This window comes from Megalobrama amblycephala, linkage group LG12, assembly GCF_018812025.1.
Source record: "Megalobrama amblycephala isolate DHTTF-2021 linkage group LG12, ASM1881202v1, whole genome shotgun sequence".
In the NCBI taxonomy this organism is placed as follows: domain Eukaryota; kingdom Metazoa; phylum Chordata; class Actinopteri; order Cypriniformes; family Xenocyprididae; genus Megalobrama; species Megalobrama amblycephala.
In genome coordinates, this window is record NC_063055.1 from 38212553 (window position 1) to 38240239 (window position 27687).

General features: G+C 39.6%; 1 protein-coding gene across 3 annotated transcripts in view; it reads left to right on the plus strand.

The window, feature by feature from the left end:
* The first annotated feature begins 7421 nt into the window (after positions 1–7421).
* The window catches only part of adgrd2 (adhesion G protein-coupled receptor D2), a 31063-nt gene continuing 10797 nt past the window's right edge, over positions 7422–27687 (plus strand). The window contains exons 1-18 of one of the 3 annotated variants that reach the window (XM_048211051.1): positions 7422–7749; positions 8161–8210; positions 8329–8389; positions 9664–9903; positions 10929–11582; positions 13937–14065; positions 14149–14234; positions 14423–14701; positions 17390–17501; positions 17597–17722; positions 17861–17969; positions 20364–20469; positions 23867–23919; positions 24013–24136; positions 25434–25537; positions 25670–25772; positions 26876–27029; positions 27120–27253. In XM_048211051.1, coding sequence (XP_048067008.1) covers positions 7698–7749; positions 8161–8210; positions 8329–8389; positions 9664–9903; positions 10929–11582; positions 13937–14065; positions 14149–14234; positions 14423–14701; positions 17390–17501; positions 17597–17722; positions 17861–17969; positions 20364–20469; positions 23867–23919; positions 24013–24136; positions 25434–25537; positions 25670–25772; positions 26876–27029; positions 27120–27253 — 2676 coding nt within the window. In that variant the 5' untranslated portion in view covers positions 7422–7697. Of the gene's footprint in view, positions 7750–8160; positions 8211–8328; positions 8390–9663; positions 9904–10697; positions 10831–10928; positions 11583–13936; positions 14066–14148; positions 14235–14422; positions 14702–17389; positions 17502–17596; positions 17723–17860; positions 17970–20363; positions 20470–23866; positions 23920–24012; positions 24137–25433; positions 25538–25669; positions 25773–26875; positions 27030–27119; positions 27254–27687 lie in introns of those variants that run through there. The other 2 variants (XM_048211052.1, XM_048211053.1) reach the window with 2 other exon arrangements.

Genomic DNA, 27687 nt, shown 5'->3' on the forward strand with positions numbered 1-27687 from the left:
CTCAAACGTGCTGCGTAACACGAGAATGAACCACACTGGTTCTTGATGAAGCTCAAACGTGCTGCGTAACACGAGAATGAAACACATTGGTTCTTGCGGAAGCTAAAACGTGCTGCGTAACACGAGAATGAACCACATTGGTTCTTGCGGAAGTTCAAACGTGCTGCGTAACACGAGAATGAACCTCATTGGTTCTTGCGGAAGCTAAAACGTGCTGCGTAACACGAGAATGAACCTCATTGGTTCTTGCTGAAGCTCAAACGTGCTGCGTAACATGAGAATGAACCACATTGGTTCTTGCGGAAGTTCAAACGTGCTGCGTAACACGAGAATGAACCTCATTGGTTCTTGCGGAAGCTAAAACGTGCTGCGTAACACGAGAATGAACCTCATTGGTTCTTGCTGAAGCTCAAATGTGCTGTGTAACACGAGAATGAACCTCGTTGGTTCTTGCGGAAGCTCAAACGTGCTGTGTAACACGAGAATGAACCTCGTTGGTTCTTGCTGAAGCTCAAACATGCTGCGTAACACGAGAATGAACCTCATTGGTTCTTGCGGAAGCTAAAACGTGCTGCGTAACACGAGAATGAACCTCATTGGTTCTTGCTGAAGCTCAAACGTGCTGCGTAACACGAGAATGAACCTCGTTGGCTCTTGCTGAAGCTCAAACGTGCTGCGTAACACGAGAATGAACCTCATTGGTTCTTGCTGAAGCTCAAACGTGCTGCGTAACACGAGAATGAACCTCGTTGGTTCTTGCTGAAGCTCAAACGGGCTGCGTAACACGAGAATGAACCTCGTTGGTTCTTGCTGAAGCTCAAACGTGCTGCGTAACACGAGATTGAACCTCGTTGGTTCTTGCTGAAGCTCAAACGTGATGCCTAACACGAGAATGAACCTCGTTGGTTCTTGCTGAAGCTCAAACGTGCTGCGTAACACGAGAATGAACCTCATTGGTTCTTGCTGAAGCTCAAACGTGCTGCGTAACACGAGAATGAACCTCATTGGTTCTTGCTGAAGCTCAAACGTGCTGCGTTACACGAGAATGAACCTCATTGGTTCTTGATGAAGCTCAAACGTGCTGCGTAACACGAGAATGAACCACACTGGTTCTTGATGAAGCTCAAACGTGCTGCGTAACACGAGAATGAACCTCATTGGTTCTTGCGGAAGCTAAAACGTGCTGCGTAACACGAGAATGAACCTCATTGGTTCTTGCTGAAGCTCAAACGTGCTGCGTAACATGAGAATGAACCACATTGGTTCTTGCGGAAGTTCAAATGTGCTGCGTAACACGAGAATGAACCTCATTGGTTCTTGCGGAAGCTAAAACGTGCTGCATAACACGAGAATGAACCTCATTGGTTCTTGCTGAAGCTCAAATGTGCTGTGTAACACGAGAATGAACCTCGTTGGTTCTTGCGGAAGCTCAAACGTGCTGTGTAACACGAGAATGAACCTCGTTGGTTCTTGCTGAAGCTCAAACGTGCTGCGTAACACGAGAATGAACCTCATTGGTTCTTGCGGAAGCTAAAACGTGCTGCGTAACACGAGAATGAACCTCATTGGTTCTTGCTGAAGCTCAAACGTGCTGCGTAACATGAGAATGAACCACATTGGTTCTTGCGGAAGTTCAAACGTGCTGCGTAACACGAGAATGAACCTCATTGGTTCTTGCGGAAGCTAAAACGTGCTGTGTAACATGAGAATGAACCTCATTGGTTCTTGCTGAAGCTCAAATGTGCTGTGTAACACGAGAATGAACCTCGTTGGTTCTTGCGGAAGCTCAAACGTGCTGTGTAACACGAGAATGAACCTCGTTGGTTCTTGCTGAAGCTCAAACGTGCTGCGTAACACGAGATTGAACCTCGTTGGTTCTTGCTGAAGCTCAAACTTGATGCGTAACACGAGAATGAACCTCGTTGGTTCTTGCTGAAGCTCAAACGTGCTGCGTAACACGAGAATGAACCTCGTTGGTTCTTGCTGAAGCTCAAACGTTCTGCGTAACACGAGAATGAACCTCATTGGTTCTTGCTGAAGCTCAAACGTGCTGCGTAACACGAGAATGAACCACACTGGTTCTTGATGAAGCTCAAACGTGCTGCGTAACATGAGAATGAACCACATTGGTTCTTGCGGAAGCTAAAACGTGCTGTGTAACACGAGAATGAACCTCATTGGTTCTTGCTGAAGCTCAAATGTGCTGTGTAACACGAGAATGAACCACATTGGTTCTTGCGGAAGCTCAAACGTGCTGTGTAACACGAGAATGAACCTCATTGGTTCTTGCGGAAGCTCAAACGTGCTGCGTAACACGAGAACGAACCTCATTGGTTCTTGCTGAAGCTCAAACGTGCTGCGTAACACGAGAATGAACCTCATTGGTTCTTGCTGAAGCTCAAACGTGCTGCGTAACACGAGAATGAACCTCATTGGTTCTTGCTGAAGCTCAAACGTGCTGCGTAACACGAGAATGAACCTCATTGGTTCTTGCTGAAGCTCAAACGTGCTGCGTTACACGAGAATGAACCTCATTGGTTCTTGCTGAAGCTCAAACGTGATGCGTAACACGAGAATGAACCTCATTGGCTCTTGCTGAAGCTCAAACGTGCTGCGTAACACGAGAATGAACCTCATTGGTTCTTGCTGAAGCTCAAACGTGCTGCGTAACACAAGAAAGCTCAAACGTGCTGCGTAACACGAGAATGAACCTCATTGGCTCTTGCTGAAGCTCAAATATGCTCCGTAACACGACAATGAACCTCTTTGGTTCTTGATGAAGCTCAAACGTGCTGTGTAACACGAGAATGAACCTCATTGGTTCTTGATGAAGCTCAAACGTGCTGCGTAACACGAGAATGAACCTCATTGGTTCTTGCTGAAGCTCAAACGTGCTGCGTTACACGAGAATGAACCTCATTGGTTCTTGCTGAAGCTCAAACGTGATGCGTAACACGAGAATGAACCTCATTGGCTCTTGCTGAAGCTCAAATGTGCTGCGTAACACGAGAATGAACCTCATTGGTTCTTGCTGAAGCTCAAACGTGATGCGTAACACGAGAATGAACCTCATTGGTTCTTGCTGAAGCTCAAACGTGCTGCATAACACGAGAATGAACCTCATTGGTTCTTGCTGAAGCTCAAATATGCTCCGTAACACGACAATGAACCTCTTTGGTTCTTGATGAAGCTCAAACTTGCTGCGTAACATGAGAATGAACTTCATTGGTTCTTGCACATCAAGCAAACATGCTTGAGTTTCCTTTTACCATAATTAATGTGTGCGTTGAAGAATGTTTATATGTGAATACAAGCCTAAACCTGTTCAATCGAGTCTCTTCAGAAAATTTTGTACTAAACCGCTCAATCCATATGGATTAGTTTTATTATCTCTTTATGAACTTTCTGAAGCATCAAAGTGGTAGTTGTGTAGCTGTTAAGGGAGGGACAGAAATCTCTCAGATTTCATTAAAATATCTTAATATCTTAAGTTTCGAAGATTAACAAAAGTCTTATGGGTTTGGAATGACATGAGGGTGAGTAATTAATGACAGAATTTTCATTTTTGGGTGAACTAACCCTTTAATGTTACTGAAAGAATGTTTGTTCAGAACTTTGAGAGAACGTTCTGAGAACATTCCCTGTTAACTGGGATTCCCAATCATTCATTTGAAACCCTTTAGCTTGCAAGGATGTGGTCTGAGTCATTTTAGAAAAGCACTAATCAGCTGTTTAGTGAGTGATTGAGCATCTGCCATGACTAAGCAAGTGATTAAAAGGTACTTCTCAGTTTTATTCACACTGCGGTTGTCTGTTGCTCTGGGTTCTCTTTGGAAAATGCCTGAACTTCTCCACCTTCCTCTAAGGCAGTAATACTCATTTAAGACCAAAGCATTACTGTATTTTATGAGCCAGGATTCATTGCTGTGACTTAAGTTATCCAGTTATCCTCTATCCAGTATGGCTGCCAGCTGTTACAACTTTCTTCATAAAGGTCAAGTGAACAGTGGAACTAAACAAGCGCTTGATTACCTCCAGTGATATTTATATTAATCGAAATGTTCTTGACTGCAGTAGTAACTAGTCCTCCTTTTTTTTTTTTTTTTTTTTTTTTTTTTTTTTTTTCAGCTTGGCACATAACTCTCAATCTGCTGTGTGGATGGCTGTGGCACCGAGCCGGCATTCAGGGGCCAAGTGTGTGGTCACTGCGGTCTGAGAGCTTTTGTTGAGGTCCAGGGGAGTCATACATCATGTGCAAAGGGGAATTCTGCTGGGGTTTCTGAATGCCTAAGTAGTTTTGAGGGAAACAATTTAATGAAAATAAATAAACATTTAAACTTAATTACTATTGAGTGTGGGGGATCAAAATAAAACAACAACAACAAAACTTTCTTATCATTATCATAGTTCATAGATATCATGTAATTTCAATATAATTTCAGTTTTTTTCTAATTATATACAAATATACTAATTTGTGAATCAGTGCAAGAAATGATCTTTTCCATAAAGGGGCAATGTTTTATTTTATTTTGTTATAAAGTCAGATGTAAAAAATAAAACATGGAGAAGTTTATAACAAGCAGAAGGTGCCACTAGAAATACACCAGTAAGTCAAATATCTTAATATCACTTAATATTTCTTATGGTAATAATTTCATTACACCATTAAAAATAAAGGTTCTTTATTGGCTTGTATGGTTCCTTGGAGAATTCCACAAAAGGTTCTACAGATTATTCAATGTTCTTCACATGGTTCTTTTTTATGGCATATTTGTGAAAATGGCCTTTTGGAACTGTTAGGCTGCTTTCCAGTTCGTTTTTTATGCCCTTCCCTGGCTAACCTCCCTCAGTCTTGTTGACTCGGATGTACGTCATTGCTTATGTTGCACGAGTGCCCACTACTGGTGGAACCTTTGCAATGGGCTGAAGTGGAACGTCTTAAGCCCTTAATCACTTGGAATCCAATATGGAGTTTAATGCAGCATTCTATATGTATATAGGTATGTTTGGGTTGTTTTAAATATAAAAAATAAAATAAAAATAATAAATATATATATATATATATATATATATATATATATATATATATATATATATATCATAGAGTTGTTTGTAGTGAGCGTAAATTAAACACAATATGTGGTGACGTCACAATCGTGTTGCATGGTGGTATATGGAGCTGCCTGAAGTGTACATATGAAGTAGGACGTGCTTAGGGAAGTTCGCGAGTGCGTGTATAAAAGTGGAGTGGAACGCTGCTGTCACAGTTCCAGTCATTCCCGGACTCCATTTCCAATAATCCTCCCTGCCTATCACCTGCACTCACTCCACCAATCAGCATCTCCCACACCCAGCTGCAGCACATTACCTGGACTATTTAAGCCACTCTCATTCTCACACTCATTGCGAGGTCTTGTATTACTACGGTTTGCATTTCTGAGCGTTTGTCATTGTGTTTATCTGCCCGTTACTGATGCTGTCTGTTTCCCGTGTATGATTCTCTGCTGCCTGCCCTTTGGATTATTTGCTCTGTCTTGGACTTGTGTTTGATATCTGCCTGCCCTGATCTACTGCCTGTTCCATGACCACGATTCTGCCTTGTCCCTGCTGTACCTGTTTGCCACTGTTTGACCCTTGCCTGTTTGACCACGAACATTGCTTAATAAAGCCTGCACTTGGATCCCACATCGTGTCCCAACTCGTTACAGCAGCCCTAGTAGTGAAAAGCTTCTATTTTGCATTGTTTTTTATAGTAACTTTTTTTTTTCATTACAAATATCTATATCACTCATGAAACTCTAGATGGCACAGGCTGATCAGTCCTTTACATGTAATCGCATCATTACCGCATGGCACAACCTGATTGACCTCTGCTGGTCCTGCAGCCAATGGGAAACACTAAGAAAACTTTCACACTAAGAAAAAAAAAGGTTATTTTAAGAACAGTTCACTTAAAGGTTCTACACAGAACCAAAAATGGTAAATTTTTTATGGCATCATTGTGAAAATGCCCTTTTGGAACCTTCATTTTCATGTAGAGTACAAAAGTCTGATGCTAGTAGTGAAAAGCTTCTATTTTGCATTCTTTTTTATAGTAACAATGTTTTTTTTTTTTCATTACAAATATCTAGTTCAGTCATGAAACTCTAGATGGAACAGGTTGATCGGTCCTTTACATGCATCATTCAAACAATCGCATCATTACCACATGGCACAACCTGATTGGCCTCTGCTGATTCTGCAGCCAATGAGATTGCTTGCTCAACATTTAAATAGTCTGGTTCATTGTCATCTGTAAACTAATCCTGCAGTTCATCTGAACCCCACCACCTCCCCCAGCTCCACCCAGATCTGCTACAGGATTATGTCTGTCTATTGATGCAACAGCAATAATCAGAGTTGTCATGATTGAAATTCTACTATCTGCATTTTGACAGAAAGATTTTATTTTATTTTGTTAGCATTATTACTATTAATATTAATACTTTTTTTTCCATGCATGAATATGTAAACTTCAGTCTGGAATACTATAAGAAATGTGCCATATGTAAAAAGTAAAACGTGTAAAACATTTCACCTACATTTTGAATTCTAAAGGGTTTGGTTCTTTTTAACATGCACTACATACCATTATGAAATATTTAGTAAAGTTTTAGATTTACAAACAGTTTGTTCATTGGGGATCTCAGAACTCCTTGCTGGTGTTGAGGCGGCACTCTATAGCCTACAGTGCATACTAATAGCAGGCTTTCTTTGGCACACTGGTGTACACTGTGCATTAGTGATGTCACTGCTTTTGTTGTGTTCTCTGATGCCATCCTGCAGAACACTAAAGCTTAGCCTACAGAAAACAAACCAGCTTTATTGAGCGGCTTTCAAAGCGACAAACAAAAAAAGGTTGAACTAACTTCATGGTGGAAATTACTTTCACTAGTGCCAGTTTACGCATGCTTGCAAAATGTTGCTTTTTGTTGAGTCTGAGCTCACAGCATGTGAACATTTTACCATTTGAACAAGTGTAATAATTTACAATGTGTTTGTGTGTGTGTCTGTGTGTGTCTATGTGTGCATGCGTATGTGTGGTCCTGGTAAACCCCACATTGTGAGGACCAATAAGGACAAGGACAGTAATACCAGAAATTTTTGACCTTGTAGGGACATTTTTTGGTCCCTATGAGGAAAACAGCTTATCAATCAAACTATTTTTTTTTTTAAATGTAAAAATGCAGAAAATTTTGGGGTAGGGCTAGGTTTAGGGGTAGAGGCAAGAAAATGTCATTAGCTCATTATAAAAATCATTACACCAATGGAATGTCCTCATAATTATAGAAATACCTTTGTGTGTGTGTGTGTTGGGCATAAATAAGTGGCATTCTGCAGTGGTAAGAGTCCCGCTGTGCTTGATGAACTCTGTGTGCCAACATTCACACTGCTTGCGCAAGAAGTCTGCTTTAATAAATGACATCCATTAGCATTACAAAGCATAGTGCTAAAACGACGGCTGAGTTGGTGGGCTGGACATCTACGAGGGGGTCTGCGGTCAGATCCAGAGACACACACACCGGGATAAAGAAGGAGGACAGTCTGGACTCTGAGTTTGGATGTAACACTTGCAAACTGAAGGATGAAGACAGTGTAAATGGATAATAGATAATATGAGACAGATGCAATTACACAGCACACTCCAAACAAATGTATGGATGCTAGGAGTCAAACCACTGAAGATCATCACATGGCAGGCAGTACCTGTAAGTCAAATCTCTTAATATTCAGTTCATCAGGGTTAAAAAAGTCTGCTATTATCTGCAATTTGTGAGGAAAATATACATTTTATTTAAAGGTAACAAATCCAAACTTTTTTGTTTAGATTATTTCCAGTTTTACATTTAAAAAAAAAAAAATCATGGTTTTCATTCTTTTGAACACTACTGAACTTCTTTATTATTGTGTGACAGGGCTGTTTTTTCATGCTTTAATAATTACAGTACTTTTATTTTTACAAAAGAATAAGTTACATTTGAGGAACACAAGCAAAAGTGACTGAGCAACAGTCTGCTTTCCTGTAAAAGTAGGAACTGTAATACGATCACCTGATTGTTCTCCTTCTGTTTGCATTGTTAATGTCATTATTTAAAGCAACTCTGTCCTGCTTTGTCCAGATGTGAAGATGTCTTCATTGCTCTTTGGAGTGATTTTGGCTAATGCAGTGGTAATGTTGGATTCCCACATCTTTCTCTATATCTAATTTTTGAAATTCGTCAAGAATGTCCATTTTAAATACTTACATTCTCTGCCTTTTTTTTTTCTTTGTATGTTTTACAATGAAGATTATGGGTATGTGTGAACCAACTCAATCATGGTCAGACAGGGCAGAAAGAGGACCGTTGGGTAAGTAAATGTTGTGTTTCCCCTTCACAGACAATAATTAATCCTATAAAGCCTACCGTATCATATTCAACATGATCAAAACTTTGCTGGAAAACCTGTTGTACAGAATCTATTACATGTCTTCTGTCATCTGATTGATAGTTTAGGGTTTTTTTAGCAAGTAAAAGTCCTTTTAGTATAATTGTACAAAATGTCCACCTTCAGCTTGTGGTTTGTGTTTTCTGTGAAATCTTTACTAAAATCTTTAGTAATTTCACTTACTGGACTGAAGCAACTACTTGATTATCCATACAAACGTCTCAAATATGATCATCGGGCTTTTGCGGAAGGTTTCATCTCTCAATCATCATTGTATTGCATTGCATTGCATTAAAACTACAGAGCTTTGCTCATAAAACTAAACATTTAAATATCATCTTACTAAGACATTTTATTGGCAGATATAGTGACGACTAATTTATTTATAGTTTATGTAAGTATCTGCAATACTGTTATAAAGATCTCAGTGATTTACATTAGCATTAGAATTCCATCTCACATTTTTGGCCATATAAATATCAGCATCTGCACCAAATTATTTTTGCTCAGTTTGTATCATTGAATTAAAGTTTACAGCATTTCACTGTAAATTTTAGGATGTTTTGTTCTTTTATACTTCCAAACACTTATAAACACTATTAATTACAAATTTTAACATTATTTTACTGTAAAATTATATGAAAAATAGGTAAGATCTATTACAGTATTTTTTTTTTTTTCAATATATAGTACGGAACGTATACTGTTAATCATTTAAGGTTTGTACTGTAGCAGTTTTTACAGTCTTTTACAGTTTAAATTACAATTTTTATAAATCTACCATGCAATTTGGATATAACCTATAAGGAGCTTAAAAAAGAGCTCCGCTGGGCATTGGGTCAAAAATGCCACCAAAATTAATAAAAATGCTTCCAAAAACCAAGATATGGTGCAAAAAAAAAATACAAGTTCTTGTTTTTAATATTTATAAGCAAATCACACAAGTGCTGTTTTCCTGAATATCAGCACGTTTGCAAATGTGATATAAATTGTATACAACACATCAATAAACAATAAGTTAATAGGCTATTAGGTGACTTACATTTTAGACAATACTGTCTGTTTTTCCTCTATTTTGCCAGCAAAACTAGCTCCAAACAGTAGAGCCATTCCGCGTCTTCTTGCAAAGGCCGCCTCTTGTTATCAATAAGAATTAAATAGCTGACTATCCTTCACACCATCTCAACCTGTTGCAGATGTGCCGGACTCTAACATTCTGCTCCAGAACGATGCCGTGTACCAGCTTGTGAACACATCGTTCAGTTTCGAACAAGCTATGCATTACTGCCGTGGTCAGTCGAGTGGCCTCACAACTTCAGGGGTCAAAGAGGACGAGGAGGGAGCACAGCAGTTGCTCTTGAAATCCAACCTCAAGAGCCCCATTTGGTTTGGAACCAACAAAAGTCCGAACCTGACAACCCAGCTTCCCGAACAAAGTAAGTTTGGTTTTCTAAGACCGGCTTCCCAGCTAAAAGGGAATGTTGTCAGAACAGGTTCTCTCAAAGTTTTGAGCAAACGCTCTATCAAGAACGAGAACTATAAAGATAACGATAAAGATATAGTTCTAAAAATCGTTCAAAATATAAAAGAATAGCACTGTCCACACCTCAGCTATAATGATAATGATATAGAGAAACAATATTGGGATTGCTTTCAGAACGATTTTTTTCCCAGCCGTTGAACGATAAAACACTGACAGCCAATCAGAATCCATTCTAATTTAAAGGCTCGTGCATTTAAAATGGTGGACGACATTGTGGAGAAGTTAATCACCAAGGTCCAGAAAAAGCCACCACTTTTTGACAAGTCAAACCCCCTTTTCAAGGATACTTTAAAGAAAATGGATATATGGAAAACAATCGGTCATACCCTCAGAATAAATGGTGAGAAGTATTAACGATGAGATCATTATGTCAGGCTAGCAAACTGTGTAACATAAAATTACCTCCGGTATCCAGCGCTAGTTTCAACATCATTGTCTTGCTTCCTTTGTAGTTGCAGTGAAAAGACTAGCCGTTGTTTTTGTTCCACTTCATCAGTTAAATTCATTATTTAGATTAGATTAGATCGATTACACTAGCTAATCACTCGAAACATAGCATGCTGAGGACATCTGCTGGTTAAAGCATGTAAATGCAACAAGAACAGCAAAAACATGTTGTACACACTTTGAAACCACAGAATAAACAGAGCATTATCGTTCGGCGATTTGGACGCAATCGTTATAGCTATCTTTATAGTTACCCCCCCCCCCCCCCAAAAAAAAAACTTTTTTTACGTTTGCATAATGTTCTTAGAACATTGACTATATTTTGTAGCTGGGTTGTGCTTATTTATGGTGTTTTTATCCTTCAGCAGGGAAAGTAAGTAAGACAGATCAGCCATTTTCTCTAGGCCTTTAACTTTTGAAAAAAAAAAAAAGTCTTAACCAGTGTCTGATGAAATCTCTGAATCTTCACAGAAACGGAATTCCCAGGTTTATCTTTCAAGTCTAAGGACGGCTATGCCCGTGTGAACGCGACTTTCCCGTCACTGTCTGCTGTGAGCGTTTGCGTGCGCGTGCAGTGGGACCCGCGGCACGAGAACGTGTCCACGGTGTTCTCGTACGCCGCGACCGTTTTCATCAACGAGTTCCAGCTGCGCGGAAAGATAGACGAGTCCAAGCGAAAACAGGCCGACAGGAAAGTCCGCCTAGCGCTTCTCATTCAAGGACAACATCATGCTTACAAAGCCGAGCTGCCCATTGATGAAGACTGGCACCATGTTTGTGTCACATGGCACTCAAGCAATGGATTTTGGGCAATTTATGTGGACGGAAAAAAGGGAGATTCTGGGCATGGGGAAGCTCGGGAAAAGGCAAATAATTTATACGGAGACGGGATATTTATATTGGGGCAAGACCAGGATACCTTTGGTGGGACTTTCACCGAGCCGTTTGTTGGAAACTTGACCGACCTGAACATTTGGGATGAAGCTCTGGAGTTGAAAGAGGTGCAGGCACTGAACACGTGCTCACAGCAAGTCACCAATCACAAAGCCATATTCAGATGGCAGGCCCGGAGCCTCACTGTCCATCACTCTGTCCAGAATGTGTCTGCAACTATCAACTGTCCAGGTCAGCTACATTTATTATTATTAAAGGGTTAGTTCAATCAAAAATGAAAATTATGTCATTAATGACTCACCCTCATGTCGTTCCAAACCCGTAAGACCTCCGTTCATCTTCAGAACACAGTTTAAGATATTTTAGATTTAGTCCGAGAGCTTTCTGTCCCTCCATTGAAAATGTATGTACGGTAGACTGTCCATGTCCAGAAAGGTAATAAAAACATCATCAAAGTAGTCCATGTGACATCAGAGGGTTAGTTAGAAGTTTTTGAAGCATCGAAAATACATTTTGGTCCAAAAATAACAAAAACTACGACTTTTTTCAGAATTGTCTTCTCTTCTGGAATCCTTTGATTCCACTGAATTGATTCCATTGAATCCTTTCATCTGTCGGTGTTGGTAATGCACTTTTACGTCGCCGTGGTTGTTTTTGCCGATTAGGACATGCACACTTACGCACCATTTTAAAAAATATAGCAATACCAAAATACAAACAATGTAGAATAGCTTGAATACAGCGTGCGTCTCCCTCAGACTGTAAACGAAGCTCGGGCGCACCGGATAACACGTCAGCAGCGTCTTACATCAGCAGCGTCACTGCGGAGTCGTGAACCACACTCCGGAGCAGAAGGGGGCGGTAATGCACCAATAAGCTGGATGCCAACCGCCGTAAAACAGGAAAGAAGAAGAAGAAGAAGAATAAGCGGAGTCGTGAACGCGAATTGACAACAGACCCGGAAGAGAAGACAATGCTGAATAAAGTAGTAGTTTTTGTTATTTTTGGACCAAAATGTATTTTCGATGCTTCAAAAACTTCTAACTAACCCACTGATGTCACATGGACTACTTTGATGATGTTTTTATTACCTTTCTGGACATGGACAAAAATGGAGGGACAGAAAGCTGTCGGACTAAATCTAAAATATCTTAAACTGTGTTCTGAAGATGAACGAAGGTCTTACGGGTTTGGAACGACATGAGGGTGAGTCATTAATGACATAATTTTCATTTTTGTGTGAACTAACACTTTAACATACTTTAACATAACACTATTTTTATATTTAAAAATAAATATATTATTTTCAATAGATTACTTTAATATTAAAAACATCTTCTATTTTTGCTAAATATTTTGCATAAAAATTGTTTTTGTTACTATCATATTTTGTTAATAAGTGTCTATTGGAGCACCGTCTACTTTGAATTCTATATAGCCTATTGTGTATTTTGAATTATTATAATTTTTTGTTAAATATTAGAAGATCCATCTGTAAACAAATAGCCCTATTATTGTTAACACTTATCATTATTATTATTAATAGTAGTTTTAATAAAACATATAATTTGATTATTTAAATATTTAACAAAAAAAATAATATTATGTTGTAAATATCAAAGTAAATTTTATATATATTTTTTTTTTATATATATAATATTTTGTTAAATATTTTGCCTACAAATGAATGTTACCATATGCATTTAAATACATTTCTAAGTGTTCTTAAATGTCATCGTAGCTTTAAATGTCTACTTTGTATTATATTTATCAGTATTATTATAGTTTTTTGTTAAATATGTTTGGTTTAAAATAAAGACCACGATTCTGAATAGACAATTGACGTGTAAGTTAATATTTTAAAATATACTTTTTGTTTTTACTTTTTTTCTTAAAAAATGAATGTTACTACTATCATATTTGCTATTTAATACATTTCTAAGCGTTATTGTAGCTTTAAATTAAAGATGCACTGGTACTAAATTTATATGCTAAAATACTAAATTCACCGATATGATAGCCGATTATTCAGAGTGATATCTGCCGACAGCGATAGTTTGGAGGTTCTGCTTTTTATACCTTTTTTAAATTAATGATCATTTCATTATAATGGAATAATTATTCATTATATTTTTAAAGAAATGCAAATAAAAACTTAATTCTGTCAATTTCATCAACTTGTTTCAGAGTAACTGGTGTCTGTTATAAACTCAAATGAACATTAACACACATTAACTAAATTCTGAAGATTAAATTAATCATTTTAGCCTACTTTCAGTTATTAATTCATATAATTACTATTAATATTGAACATCAAACTGGTTTCTTAGCATTTTCTTTAAACAAAGCCCAAATTTAGTGCATTTTTAAACTGTCGTCCAATAGCCAATAGTGTGAAAATTTGCTTTTATCGTTTGATACTGATTATTAGCTGATATATCAGTGCATCTATACTTTAAATGTCTTCTAAGTTTGTTATATATTTAAAATTATTATACATTTTTGTTGTTGTTTCAGCTAATGAGTTAATTGAAATGTGTAAGTTTTGTGTTTATTTGTGGTGAACGTATTGCTTATTTTCACAGGGTCCCTGAAGACGCCGCAGAGACAGGAGGAGGAATGTGAGGTTTTCGATGGCTGGTCTGCCGGTCAGCCTCAGTACAGCACCTCCGCCTGCACACACACTTTCCCTTTCATCTGCAGAAGCAGCAAAGGTGTGTGTGAGAGTTACTGTAGCTGATTAAAGTTTGAATGAAGTGTTGTGCACGGCCTGACAGTGCAGCTCTCTGGTCCACAGAACACTATCTGAAGATGAAGGAGCTGAGAGAATCTCTAAGGTCCAGCCCAAGCCCCTTCATGCAGCGTCTCATGCAGCACGGCATGGTACAGAGTCGATTTTTAAATAAAATGAATATTTTACATGCAGTAACTGTCATTACAAATAACCAAGAACAGTTACAGCAACGAGTTTCAGTAATAAAAGGAAAATAAGTAATAGTAATGTAAAAATAAATGGATAAAAGGAAATATAAAGCCCCTCTAACTTTTGTGTTTTGTCCCGGTTTTCTCAGACTGCAGACGAAGTGTTCTCTGATACTGTGGGTGGGCAGAGCTGGACCTCGCTGTCCCATCTGTTGAACGTGTTTGAGCAGGTTGTTCTGAAGGAGCAGAAGCAGCTGGAGGACAGAGACATGGCCTCTCTGATGCATGTTCTCTCTCGGGCCGCTGACCTGCCCAGCACGGCCAATCAGAGCCGGCGTGATGCGGAGAGGCTCGGCCAGAGCTTCATCACCATTGCAGATTCACTCATCAGCCAAGATGATAGCAGTAAATGGCACAGCATCAAAGAGGTGACCTGTTTACTAACTGCTTTGTGTTGATTAATTAATGATTGTTAGGAGGGATTTTGATGAGATCTTCTTTAAGCAAGTGACAAAATTCTTGCTAATGTCTTGTGTGAATTATTATTAATTTTATTTATGTTGCACATCTAATGTCATGTTATCAGGATTTCTAAACATTAACTTGGAATTGCTTGTTAGTTTTTGCCAAATTCCACCGATTTTTGTTTCTTATAATTCAGTAATGTCTTTCATAAACTGAAAATTTGAGGTCAGTATTTTTTGAAAGTAATTATAGCAAGAATATATTAAATTGATAAAAAGTGACAGTAAAGACATGTATCATGTTTACAAAGGTTTCTACAAAAATATGAAGTAGAACAACTGTTTTCAACATTGATAATAATCAGAAATGTTTCTTGAGCAGCAAATCATCATATTAGAATGATTTCTGAAGGATCATGTGACACTGAAAACTAGAGTAATGATGCTGAAAATTCAGCTTTGATCACAGAAATAAATTACATTTTACAATATATTCACATAGAAAATAGCTATTTTAAATGGTAAAAATATTTCACAATATTATCAAAAAATCTTACTGACCCCAAACGTTTGAACAGTAGTCTAAGTCATTTTATGATACTTAATGATTCAGTAATTAATGCACATTAAAATATAAAAACATAAAAAAATTTGTTATTAACCCCTTAAAGGTGCAATATGAAAGAATTTTGCAGTAAAATAGCCAAAAAACACTAGGCCAGTGTTATATATTTTGTTCACTTGAGTACTTACAATATCCCAAATGTTTCCAACTATTTGTAAATTGTGAGAAAATTGCAATTTTAACCAAGGCTCCGGGACGTGTGAGGAGTCGCCTGTTAATTGCGTCATACCCGCGTTACCCTCGGTTTCCGGTTTTATTTTGTAGAAACCATGGAAACACCAAAGATGCTTTAATATATTACACATTGTAATAGACAAGGGAACAACTGTTTTGATATATTTATAGACAGAAAACGAATCATTGTTATATAGCTCAACACGTTTAGTCTTATTGTTTTAATCTAATTTTCATGATTTTTTGCGAGTACCATGCTTTACCATGCCTCAGAGAAAAACACTATTTTGTGAAGTAGCTAACATAGCATAATCAGATGCAACTTTATTTTTAGTAACAGTAATACAGCATTTTCTCCATCATACGATACGTTTTCAAATGAATTGCATGCCATTTATCAACACAAGCCATCCAGTATTTAATATGATATTGTAAAATCGATCTATCTTACTGCAGTGTGTAACAGTGTCTCACAGCAGCCGCCGAGTGAACGCACAGAGTAACGCTATAACATCATTTTCAACACTCTTAGATGTATCTAATATGATAAACAGAGCTGCGTTACCTCATACTCACGACCGGAAAAGCGGAAGTGGCGCCGGCGACTGTGACATAATAAAAGTCCCGCTGGTCGTGAGGGGTGTGTTACGCAATCGTTCCAGCTCCTCGTTCAGCTCCACAACACTCGCTCCTGCTCTGCTTCATACTACAGTAACGTTAATAATCACATCCATGAACATGATTTCTTCCCGAGTCCTATCCTGATTATTTCCACCGGCTGTGTGGTAAAGACCACATGTCCCAAGATTCCACACCCAAACTTGATGTCATCAAGCTACGCCTTTGTTTTGAATAGGCCTCTAGCGACCTCTAGCGGACAGAAAATATTACATATTGCACCTTTAATTAACTGTCAGTCCCATTTTTTGGGCATAGACCTCAAAATTACATTTCTACTTTAAATTGTTGTATTCAAGCTTTAGTATTGCTTGAATACTTCTAATACAGACAGTCTTTTTTTAAAGGAGACACTTGGCAGATTATTGTTGAAAGTGGAAAAAAAAATGTATGAAACTGAAATTAAAAGAAAGTTATAGAAGATTAGGTATGAAAATGTAAAAATACAACTCTTTTTATTTTATATAAAAATGTGTTTTACTCAAAGCCATAAATCTGAAAAAGTGGTGTTCCAAATTTGAGGTTGATATCTCAAAAAATGAGCTTTCAGTGAAGTTTTTGTTTGGGCGCAGTACCAAACACTTCCACTAGATGAGAACCAGGCTCCACTGGTGACCATATAAGGACTCTTCCATTTCCATATATGGTTTGAGTGATCTGAACCATATGTTTCCATAATTTTCATACTTATGAAGTAGACACCCTATTCAGAAGTAATATAGGTGGTTTGACAGTATTTGATTTGAATTCAGCCTATAACAAACACATAAAAGACATGCGGAAAGAACATGGATGTGTTGCCATAGCTCACCGAATCAAAATAAAGGTCTGAACATGCCTTATGAGTCTGAAAAATACACTTGTTGCAAATTAGTAAATGACTGTTCCTGTGTCATTTGTATTGAATTCAGAGATAGTAAGCTTTCAAGTGATATAGTTTGTCAATATTATTATAGTTTTAGACTAAGATATTTTTGTTTTAAATGGTGGGACAGTGACAGCTAAGGGGTAAAGCAATATCACAAGAGGCCCTTCCACTGATATCATCACTACAGTGCAATCGCACATATGATATTGTGTTTAATAAGTTCAGTCAAAGTTCTGGTTGGTTATTTCTGGGTTGCCATCAAAAAGAGTTTTAAAGGAAACCTTGAGAAACCTGTGCTTTGATGCAGGTAGTGAAGGGGCCGATGGCTGTCATACAGGCTGTAGACCGAATGCTGATCAACCTGAACCCTCTGCTGACGGACGACACAGACAGTGTGCAGATACACAGCCATAATATCAGTGAGTTACACAGACATTCAGAGGAAACGAGAGCGATTGACACGCAGAGAAATTTCAACCAAAGTTAAGCCGGAAACTGTGCTCCTGTGTTCCAGAGCTGCAGGTCCAACAGAATCTTCTGTCTGAAGGATCTCACATTTCTGTGTTTTGTGGGTTGGATGTGGGAAATCGTGACTGCATCTCTGTCCAGGCTGAAAACATGAAGGAACTACATAACAATGGTGGGAATTATTAAAACCATGTTTATGTAGAAGGGTCCTGTATAATATTTAATTTGGCACTGCAAAACAAGGATGTTCATTTACAAAAAACCTTTCACAATGTTCTTCTCTTGATTTATGTTTGTTGTGCTTGTTTAGACTTCAGAAAGGTGACTGTACTGAACACATGGTACAGCTCTGTGAACTGTCTCTCAGAGAGAGAGGAAAACATTACTCTTTCTCCTATAGTCAGTGATGGATCGCAGAGGTAAGCCATGCTCAATGTAATCTGTAATTAGGGCTGTCAAACTACTAAATATTTTATATTTTTTACAAATTAATTATACAGCATGCTCTGCATGATTGTAACGGTTCTGTTTCCCAGATTGTGGCGATGCATTTCACAGTAATTAACAAATCATAGATGATAGTTTACTGTGTATATATATATATATATATATATATGTACACTGATCAGGCATAACATTATGATCACCTTCCTTATATTGTGTTGTTCCCCCTTTTACTGTCAAAACAGCCCTGACCCGTCGAGGCATGGACTCCACTAGACCCCTGAAGGTGTGCTGTGGTATCTGCACTAAGATGTTAGCAGCAGATCCTTTAAGTCCTGTAAGTTGTGAGGTGGAGCCTCCATGGATTGGACATGTTTGTTCAGCACATCCCACAGATGCTCGATTGGATTGAGATCTGGGGAATTTGGAGGCCAAGACAACACCTTAAACTCGTTGTTGTGCTCCTCAAACCATTCCTGAACCATTTTTGCTTTGTGGCAGGAGCATTATCCTGCTGAAAGAGGCCACAGCCACCAGGGAATACCGTTTCCATGAAAGGGTGTACATGGTCTGCAACAATGCTTAGGTAGGTGGTACGTGTCAAAGTAACATCCACATGGATGGCAGGACCCAAGGTTTCCCAGCAGAACATTGCCCAAAGCATCACACTGCCTCCGCTGGCTTGCCTTCTTTCCATAGTGCATCCTGGTGCCATGTGTTCCCCAGGTAAGAGACCCACACGCACCCGGCCATCCACATGATTCATCAGACCAGGCCACCTTCTTCCATTGCTCCGTGGTCCAGTTCTGATGCTCACGTGTCCACTGTTGACTCTTTCGGTGGTGGACACCCTGGGCGGACATGGGCACCCTGACTGGTCTGCGGCTATGCAGCTCCATACGCAACAAACTGATGCACTGTGTATTCTGACACCTTTCTATCAGAACCAGCATTAACTTCTTGAGCAATTTGAGCTACAGTAGCTTGTCTGTTGGATCGGACCACACGGGCCAGCCTTCGCTCCCCACCTTTGCCGTCCATGACCCTGTCGCCGGTTCACCACTGTTCCTTCCTTGGAGCACTTTTGATAGATACTGACCACTGCAGACCGGGAACACCCCACAAGAGCTGCAGTTTTGGAGATGCTCTGACCCAGTCGTCTAGTCATCACAATTTGGCTCTTGTCAAACTCGCTCAAATCCTTACGCTTGCCCATTTTTCCTGCTTCTAACACATCAACTTTGAGGACAAAATGTTCACTTGCTGCCTAATATATCCGCCCACTAACAGGTGCCGTGATGAAGAGATAATCAGTGTTATTCACTTCACCTTCCAGTGGTCATAATGTTATGCCTGATCGGTGTATATATTCATATTGATAACAATATACTTAGTGTTTTATTACCTTGCCATTAAATTACAGAAAAGTTAACGCTGTTGCATAAGTGTCTTTAATTCAGCGGCTGAGGGAGTGATGGCCAATTCTCACTGACATCTTTCCCAGACAGCAACATAGTATGGCCCAGATCCAGCCCACATCTGGTCTGCATGTAATCCACATGTACCAGATGTGGGACGGATCTGGGCCACCCTATGTTGCTGTCTGGGTTGTCTCTTCTGGCCAACGTAATCAATCTCTCAGTATTTTTTTTATTTTTTTTTTTTACATTTTTTCCCATGAACTGTAAGTATTAGACTGTATTAGTAGACAGTCTGCTTAATATCTGCTAACACTTTATTTTGATGCTCCCAACAGACATTGTCCTGACTATAAGTAACTTTGCAACTACATATCAGCTAACTCTCATTAGAGTATTAGTAGACTGTTAGGTTAGGGTTCAGGTTAGTAGAATAAGTTGACATGTAGTTGCAAAGTTAAAGTCGGTTGAAGGTCTGTTGGGAGCATCAAAATAAAGTGTTCACAGATATTAAGCAGACAGTCTACTAATACTCTAATGACTGCTAGTTGACATGTAGGTGCAGAGTTACTTATAGTTAGTAGAATGACTAAAGTGGACCATCGAAATAAAGTGTTACCTTTTTTCCTATTTTGGAAAGTCATAGAAACACTATCATTTTTCTTTAGATTTTTTCTTTTGCTGTTGGGGCAAATGGGAAGTTAAAAATTATTTTTGCTGTAGTTTCTGTTCATGAATTTAGAAGTTTACCCTACTATGAAGGCTTCTGCTTCAATGCCGGAAATGTGAAAAGGGTCCATTCTTGAAACTCAAATTGCTTCAATTGTAGAAAAAAAATGCTTATTACAAGAATTACATATGGGTCAGGCAATTGCTTGTTATTTTCTCTTTCAGTGTAATTACATTAATTTTGTCATATGGCTGATGTTGGTGTGTGATTATATATCTCAGGTATTTGGGAACCGTCTTGGGCTCATCGGTCATTTCCAGTACAGTGCTGGCAGATGGACAGCCGATCAGCATGGCCATACACTTCACACTCCAGCACAGGATTCAGGTATAGGAAATAACATCTGTCCCTTTTAGTTTGTTAGCATATTTTCAGAAACTATAGACTTATTTCTGAAATTAGCTTTGCCTAGACATTGCAGAGATTGTTATAATGGGTCCTAAATGTTTGGAATGGCATTAAAAAATTGTTATCATAGACCCTTCATGATTATATGAATTTAATGCTTTTGGAACAGGAGATTTTGCTGAATGCTAAATACAGTATAATCACTATGGCTTTAAAGCAAAAGTACCATAATAGCACTCAATATCACATGATAGCTGTGATAGCCTTCTCAGGGAACTATGGTTACTGATGTAACCTGAGAGGTTCCCTTTTGAGGGAACTTGCACTGCATCATGATGACCTGAAATCAAAGCTCTGACAGCCAAGGGTGACAGGATACCCCTTCTTAGATGACCCAAAACAAACAAATAACTGATGTGCAGCTCTGTGGATGTAAGTAGCGCTCTCACTGGACACAAAATATTTAGCTTTTCCTGGTCCTGATCTCTGAAAGAAGGAGGGCAGAAGGCCTGCAAAACAATATGTCACGGTACATTGGTCGGCACCTTGGGGACATAGCCCGAATGCCTTGACCATCCCTGGTGCGAACTCAAGGCACATGGGGGATAACTACAAGGCCTGAAGATCTACTCTTTTTAGAGATAAAAATAGCTAGAAGGACCATTTTTTAAGGTCATAAACTTTTCGGGAACCATTTCAAGGGGCTCAAGAGGAGCCACAGATAGACCTTCTAGCACAATAGCGAAATCCCAAGCTGGAACACTGGAGTGAACTGCAAGCCTTAGCCTCAAAGTGCCCTGAAAGAAACGTGTTATTAATGGGTCCCTCCTCAAGGATACACCACCCAAAGGAATGTGGTGAGCCACAATGGCAGCCACGTACACTTTTAAAGTGGAAGGGGAAAACCCTGCAGAAAAATGATTTTGAAGAAATTCTAGCACTGAGTCAACTGGGTAGTTAACTGGATTCCACTGTTGCATTCTTCACCAAGAAATGAAGACTCACCACTTCAAGGCATAAAGTTTCCTCATGGAGGGAGCTCTGGAGTGAAGTATGGTCTCAATAACCTCAGCTGAGAAACCTGAGGCTATGAGTTGGGCCCCCTTAGAGGCCAAACCCACAGGTTCCATATCTCCAGGTGGGGGGAAAGGACTGTGCCTCCTGCCTGAGACAGAACGTCCCTCTTGACTGGAATCTCCAGGGTAGAGCCATCAAGGAGGGACACTAGGTCCGAGAACCATATTTGGCTCGGCCAGTACAGCGCTACTAGGAGTAGACTTATTCCGTCCTGGTGGACCTTCGCCAGAACTCCTGGGAGCAAAGCAATCGGGGGAAATGCGTACAGATGCAGTCACGGCCATGTCTGTACCATAGCATCATAGACCCCTATGGGGGGCTGGGTGAGTTAGGGAGAACCAAAGTGGACAGTGCATCATATCCTGAGACGCGAACAGATCCACTTCCGCTTGGCCATAAACTTCCCATATACGCTTCACCACCTTTGGGTGAAGTCTCCATTCCCCAGGCCTCAGCCCCTGTCTCGACAAGATGTCTGCTCTTACATTCTGGTACACTGGGATGTATACTGCTCTCAGAGAGAGTTTCCCTAGGGTCCACAGGAGGATCCGGTGTGCCAGTTTGCACAGTGGACGCAAACGCTGAACCCCTTGGTGATTTATGTCAGAGACCACCGATGTGTTGTCTGTGCAATCAAGCACATGATGGCCTCTTAGGGTTGGGAGGAAGTGTTTCAATGCCATGAAAACAGCCATCATCTCCAAGCAATTTATGTGCCATGAAAGATGATGACTCCTCCACAGACCCTGAGCTGAGCGGCCTTCCATTACTGCTCCCCAGCCCATGAGAGAAGCATCTGTCATGAACGTGAAGTGATGACAATGAGGTCCTAACACAGCACCCTGGGACAGGAACCAAGGTTTCCTTTCTTTCCTTCCAGGCAATAGGATGGCCTGCATCGTTACAGAATCCCACACCACACTATGAAAAGTGGTCCTCTGAACTGGAGAAAACAGGAGAAAAGAGAAAGGCTCTGTCTTTTTCCGTGGCCTCTCTGTGGCCACGAGGGCTGCCATAGACTACCCAATAGCTCTAGCAGTCTCCTTGGTGGCCCTGAGAGACAAATATGTGGCCCGACACAACTCTCGAACCGTGTCGGGCCTCATCTCCTCGCCATCATCCAAATCCCTCAGCAGGTCAGCCTGTAGCGTTGATGTAGTCTTTAATGGCTTAGTGGGCAGTGTCAGGCCTTTAGGCACGATGCTGATCTAGGGGACCAATAGCTCGCGAGCATCTGTTCAACCCTAGGCATCGTCCCATAACCATACTCTTTCAACCCCCTTATATCAGAATAAACTTGGACTGATGGGATGAATATGGTTTATTCCATGATCTAGATAGCTCGTTATGTAAATCTAGGAAAAAGGGAAGGCCCCGTGGTGGAGGTGTAGTGCTTGATGACAAAAAGCGCTCTTCCAGTTTGCTTTTCAGACAAGCACCTTGTTTTTCGGCTGGATAATCAATATTCAACTTAGACACAGCACGAGAAATAACCTCCACCAGCTCCTCAAACACTGGGGGAAGAGGGAGATGGTCCTCACTGCAGAACACAAGATCCAGGGGGTGATCCAACTCCTCCCACTTTACACATCCCTAAACCTACCCGTCTCCGCCCCCTGGATCTAAACCTACCCATCTCCAATTCCTGGATCTGGATCCAACTCCTCCCATTTTACATACCCCTTAACCTACCCGACTCCGCCCCCTAGATCTAAACCTACCCATCTCCACCCCCTGGATCTGGATCCAACTCCTCCCACTTTACATAACCTACCCGACTCTGCCCCCTGGATCTCAATTGTTCTGCAGTGAGGGGCTACTGGGAAGAGGTGGTGATTCCTCCTCGGTGCTCAGCACATCTAACTCCTCATAGCCAGATAACTGAAGCACCTGGCTCTCTCCCTGGGTGGAAGAAGCCACAGAGCGGGCTTCCGATCCCAGCGAGAGAGTGCTAGATCCCACGGGTAAAGGCATCCATTTCTAACCCCTCCGAGAGATCCATCTGCGAACCCTACGATCCCAGCTTCCGTGCTGCCAGAACCCTGAGGAACGCGAACCTGAACACTCAGCCCCCTCGAAGGCTGACAGAGCATAATCTGCTCCCAAACACCTAACACACAGGTCCTGTGTATCCCCACCTGTAAGGAAACAAGGGACTTACTGACCCCAAATGTTTTATTGGCAGTGATTTTGGGTGAGCTGTTTGAAACTAATCTCTCTTTAGCAGGACTGAATGAAGTGTGTTGTAGAACTGTAATGCCTGACTTCAGCTGCAATGCTTCTCTTTTTCACTCTTCAGAACAGTTCAATGAAATTGATCCCTGTCTGTGCATTTTGGGATTTTGACCTGATGTAAGTGATTTTCATTTACTTACATTTATTATATTGGTTAATTCTTGTTTTGTATAACTGATGAAATGTTGTTCTTTTGTCTTGACACCTCAGGTTTGAGGGAGGAGGCTGGTCAACCAAGGGCTGCACCGTTATTTCCACCCAGAATAATTTAACTTCGTGTTACTGTAACCACACAACGAACTTTGCCTTGTTGTTACAGATCTATGAGGTTCAGGTAAAGAAGTTTCATCGGCAGTATCTGTGGTAAATGGACTAGAGACTTATTTCTAGCCCAAGACTGGTTGCCCACTAAAGCTAAGCAGGGCTGAGTCTGGTTAGTACCTGGATGGGAGACCTCCTGGGAAAACTAGGTTGCTGCTGGAAGAGTGTGGTCAGCAGGGGGTGCTCACCCTGTGGTCTATGTGGGTCCTAATGCCCCAGTATAGTAATGGGGACACTATGCTGTCAAAAAGCACCATCCTTCGGATGAGACGTTAAACCAAGGTCCTGACTCTATGTGGTCATTAAAAATCCTTCGAAAAGAGTAGGGATGTTAACCCCGGCATCCTGGCCATATTTGCCCATTGGCCTCTGTCCATCATGGTCTCCTAATAATCCCCATATACTGATTGGCTTCATTACTCTACCTCCTTTCCATCAATAAACTGGTGTGTGGTGGGCATTCTGGCGCAATATTGCTGCCGTCGCAGGAGGGGATTCCCCTAAAGTGCTTTGAGTATCCAGAAAAGCGCTATATAAATGTAATGATTTATAATTATTCTGTCACGGAATAAAAAAGTAAAAAGGATAATTGAGACTTATCTTGCAAATTCAGACTTTTTTCTTGCAATTGCGAGTTCATATCTCACAGTTCTGACAAAAAAAGATCATAATTGCAAAATATAAACTCGACTTTTTTTTCGTGCAATTGCAAATTATAAAGTCAGAATTGCATGATACACAGATCGCAATTCTTAGAAAACAAAAACAGAATTTTGAGATAAAAAGTAGCAATTACCCTTTTATCTTTTATTCTGTGGTGGAAATAAGCTTCCATTGATACTGTACATGAATCTGACCAAGAATGAATTACTTTGCTTGTGAAAAAATTGGCTTATGTTTTTGCAGAGAAAAAGAAAGAGTTCAATTAAGCTCAGACTTTTGGGATTTTTAAAACTCAAATTAAGATGTATATTTTTAGACTAGTTTGCTTGTTGATTTTTGTTTTTTATTACTTCATTCATTTTATATTATGTATTGTTTATCTTGTGTACAGCGCTTTGAGAAGCTGCTTTTAAAGGTGCTATATAAAATAAAGTTTATTATTATTATTATTATTATTATTATTATTAAAAGAGCCAATAAAATGAAACTGAAATCATATATAGTCAAATAAATATAGTGAAACCAGTATACGTTTAATAAAAAAAAAAAATCAGATATTCATTAATTTCATAATAAATGTTAATACCTCATATGCAGTGTGGTAATTATGTGTAATGTTTTTATGTGCATGTGTGTGTATGTTGTAGAGAAGTTTTGAACACGAGACGGGTCTGCAGATCCTCAGTTTGATTGGCTCTGGTGTGTCTCTTTGTGGTCTACTTTTCACACTGATTCTCTTCGTGGCTGTTGGGTGAGTTTTTATAGGTGTGATTACACAAAAAATAACCATACATCTGTACAGTGCTGCTCTCACATGAAGCATCTGACCTGTTAATGCAGTACAGTGGGATTGTATTATTTGTTACTCTCTGTCTCCCTCTAGCGTTCCAAAGTCAGATCGTATTACTGTTCACAAAAACCTGATCGTGGCGCTGACTGTAGCCCAGTTACTTCTGATTTTCAGCGACTGGGCTGTGGAAAACCAGGTCTGATTTCTATAACTATGAACACATTCACATTTCTATCTCACCATGTGTCGCAACACTTAACACTTAATAGATAAAACAACACCATCAGATACAAAAATAATTTGTGCCTTTATGTCCAGTTTTTATTATAATAAATAACAAGGAATAAATTGAGACTATGGTTTTAAACTGATTCATATTGAATTGTCGCCACCGTCAGACAGAAAATAAGGTTGAGATTTTAAAGTTTTGAAAAATTAACCATATTTTGCACATGAAATGTATTAAACGCAGCAGCCGAGTTCAGTTATCACTTTGAAATTATATATTAAGAAAACCATAAACAATAAAAGTCATGTGAGTTTGCTGAACTAACAGCAGGCAAAATATGGAAAAAGGACCTTGATTTTATAAATGTTTTCATAAATATCTAAATTTGTTGATATAAAGTATGGAAACAGGTGTGAAATGAAGACATAGCGGTGGTTTCTTTAGTGATCAATAACATATGCACTCCAAAGTCTGGCGTCAGTAAGATTTTATATTATTATTTCTTTAAAGAAATTAATACTTTTATTCAGCAAGAATGCTTTAAATTGGTCAAAAGTGATTGTATTATGATTGTGTACTTATAAAAGTGTTGCAAGAATTTCTATTTCAAATAAATGCTGTTCTTCTGAACTTTGTGGTGATCAAAAAATCCTGAAAAAAATGTACAGTTTCCACAAAAATATTAAACTGTTTTCAACATTGATAATAATCATAAATGTTTCTTGAGCATCAAATCAGCATATTAGAATGATTTCTGAAGGATCATGTGACACTGAAGACTGGAGTAATGATGCTGAAAATTCAGCTTTGATCACAGGAATAAATTATATTTTACTATATATTCACATAGAAAACAGATATTTTAAACTGTAATAATAAGTCACAATTTTAATGTATTCTGATCAAATAAAGCAGCCTTGGTGAGCAGAAGAGACTTCTTTTAAAAATCTTACCGACCCCAAACTTTTGAATGGTAGTGTGTCTGTTTTTATTTATGATGTACTACAGTTCGGAAAAGTTTCAAACCTGATACGGACGTGTTTTTTTGTATGTATGTTGATGTGGAACAGGAAGCCTGTTGGTTGGTGACGGCCCTCCTCCATCTGTTCTTCCTCTCTTCGTTCTGCTGGATGCTGGTGGAGGGGCTGCTGCTCTGGAGTAAAGTGGTCTCGGTGAACATCAGCGAGGAGAGGAGAATGAAGCTGTACTACGTGCTGGGCTGGGGTGAGAACCGTTATTTTGATTCATGTAGGCCTGCTGTTTGAGTAACCTTCCTCTCATGCATTGTGTCTGTATTTGCTTTGTCTTTCTTAGGGCTGCCGGTTGTTATAGTCACTGTAACCTTGGCGGCCACTTTGGACCAGTACAAAGCACAGCAGTACTGCTGGCTGAACCTTCAGTCCAATGTTATTTGGGCTTTCGCAGGGCCTGTGCTCTTTGTTTTGGCCGTAAGTATGTCACAAGTGTGCAGTTCCTTAGAGTGAGTTTGTGTCTCAGAATAAGTGTCCCAATGAAGCTCTTACCTGCTTTTGAGCATATGAGCACATGCAATGCAGTGCTGAGAGTTGTAAAGTCAGCAAGAAATGAAAAATCACCATCTGTTTTTAAAATGCATTTTGTAGATTTTTTTGTGAACAACTCATCCGTTCAAGTTTCATTTTTTAAACGTTTTGACCTTGTTAATGAAGTTCATAACCAGGGTTGCCAGGTTTTTTCAACAAACCAGCCCAATTGCTACTCAAAACTAGCCCAGTCGCGTTTTGGGGGGTAATATCTGCGTTTTTGGTGTGGTTCCCCTGGCAAAATTCACATTCCAGGGGCTGAATTGCATGTTATTTGGGGTCGCTTCAACCCATGAAAAACAACCTGAGGGCAGCAGTGA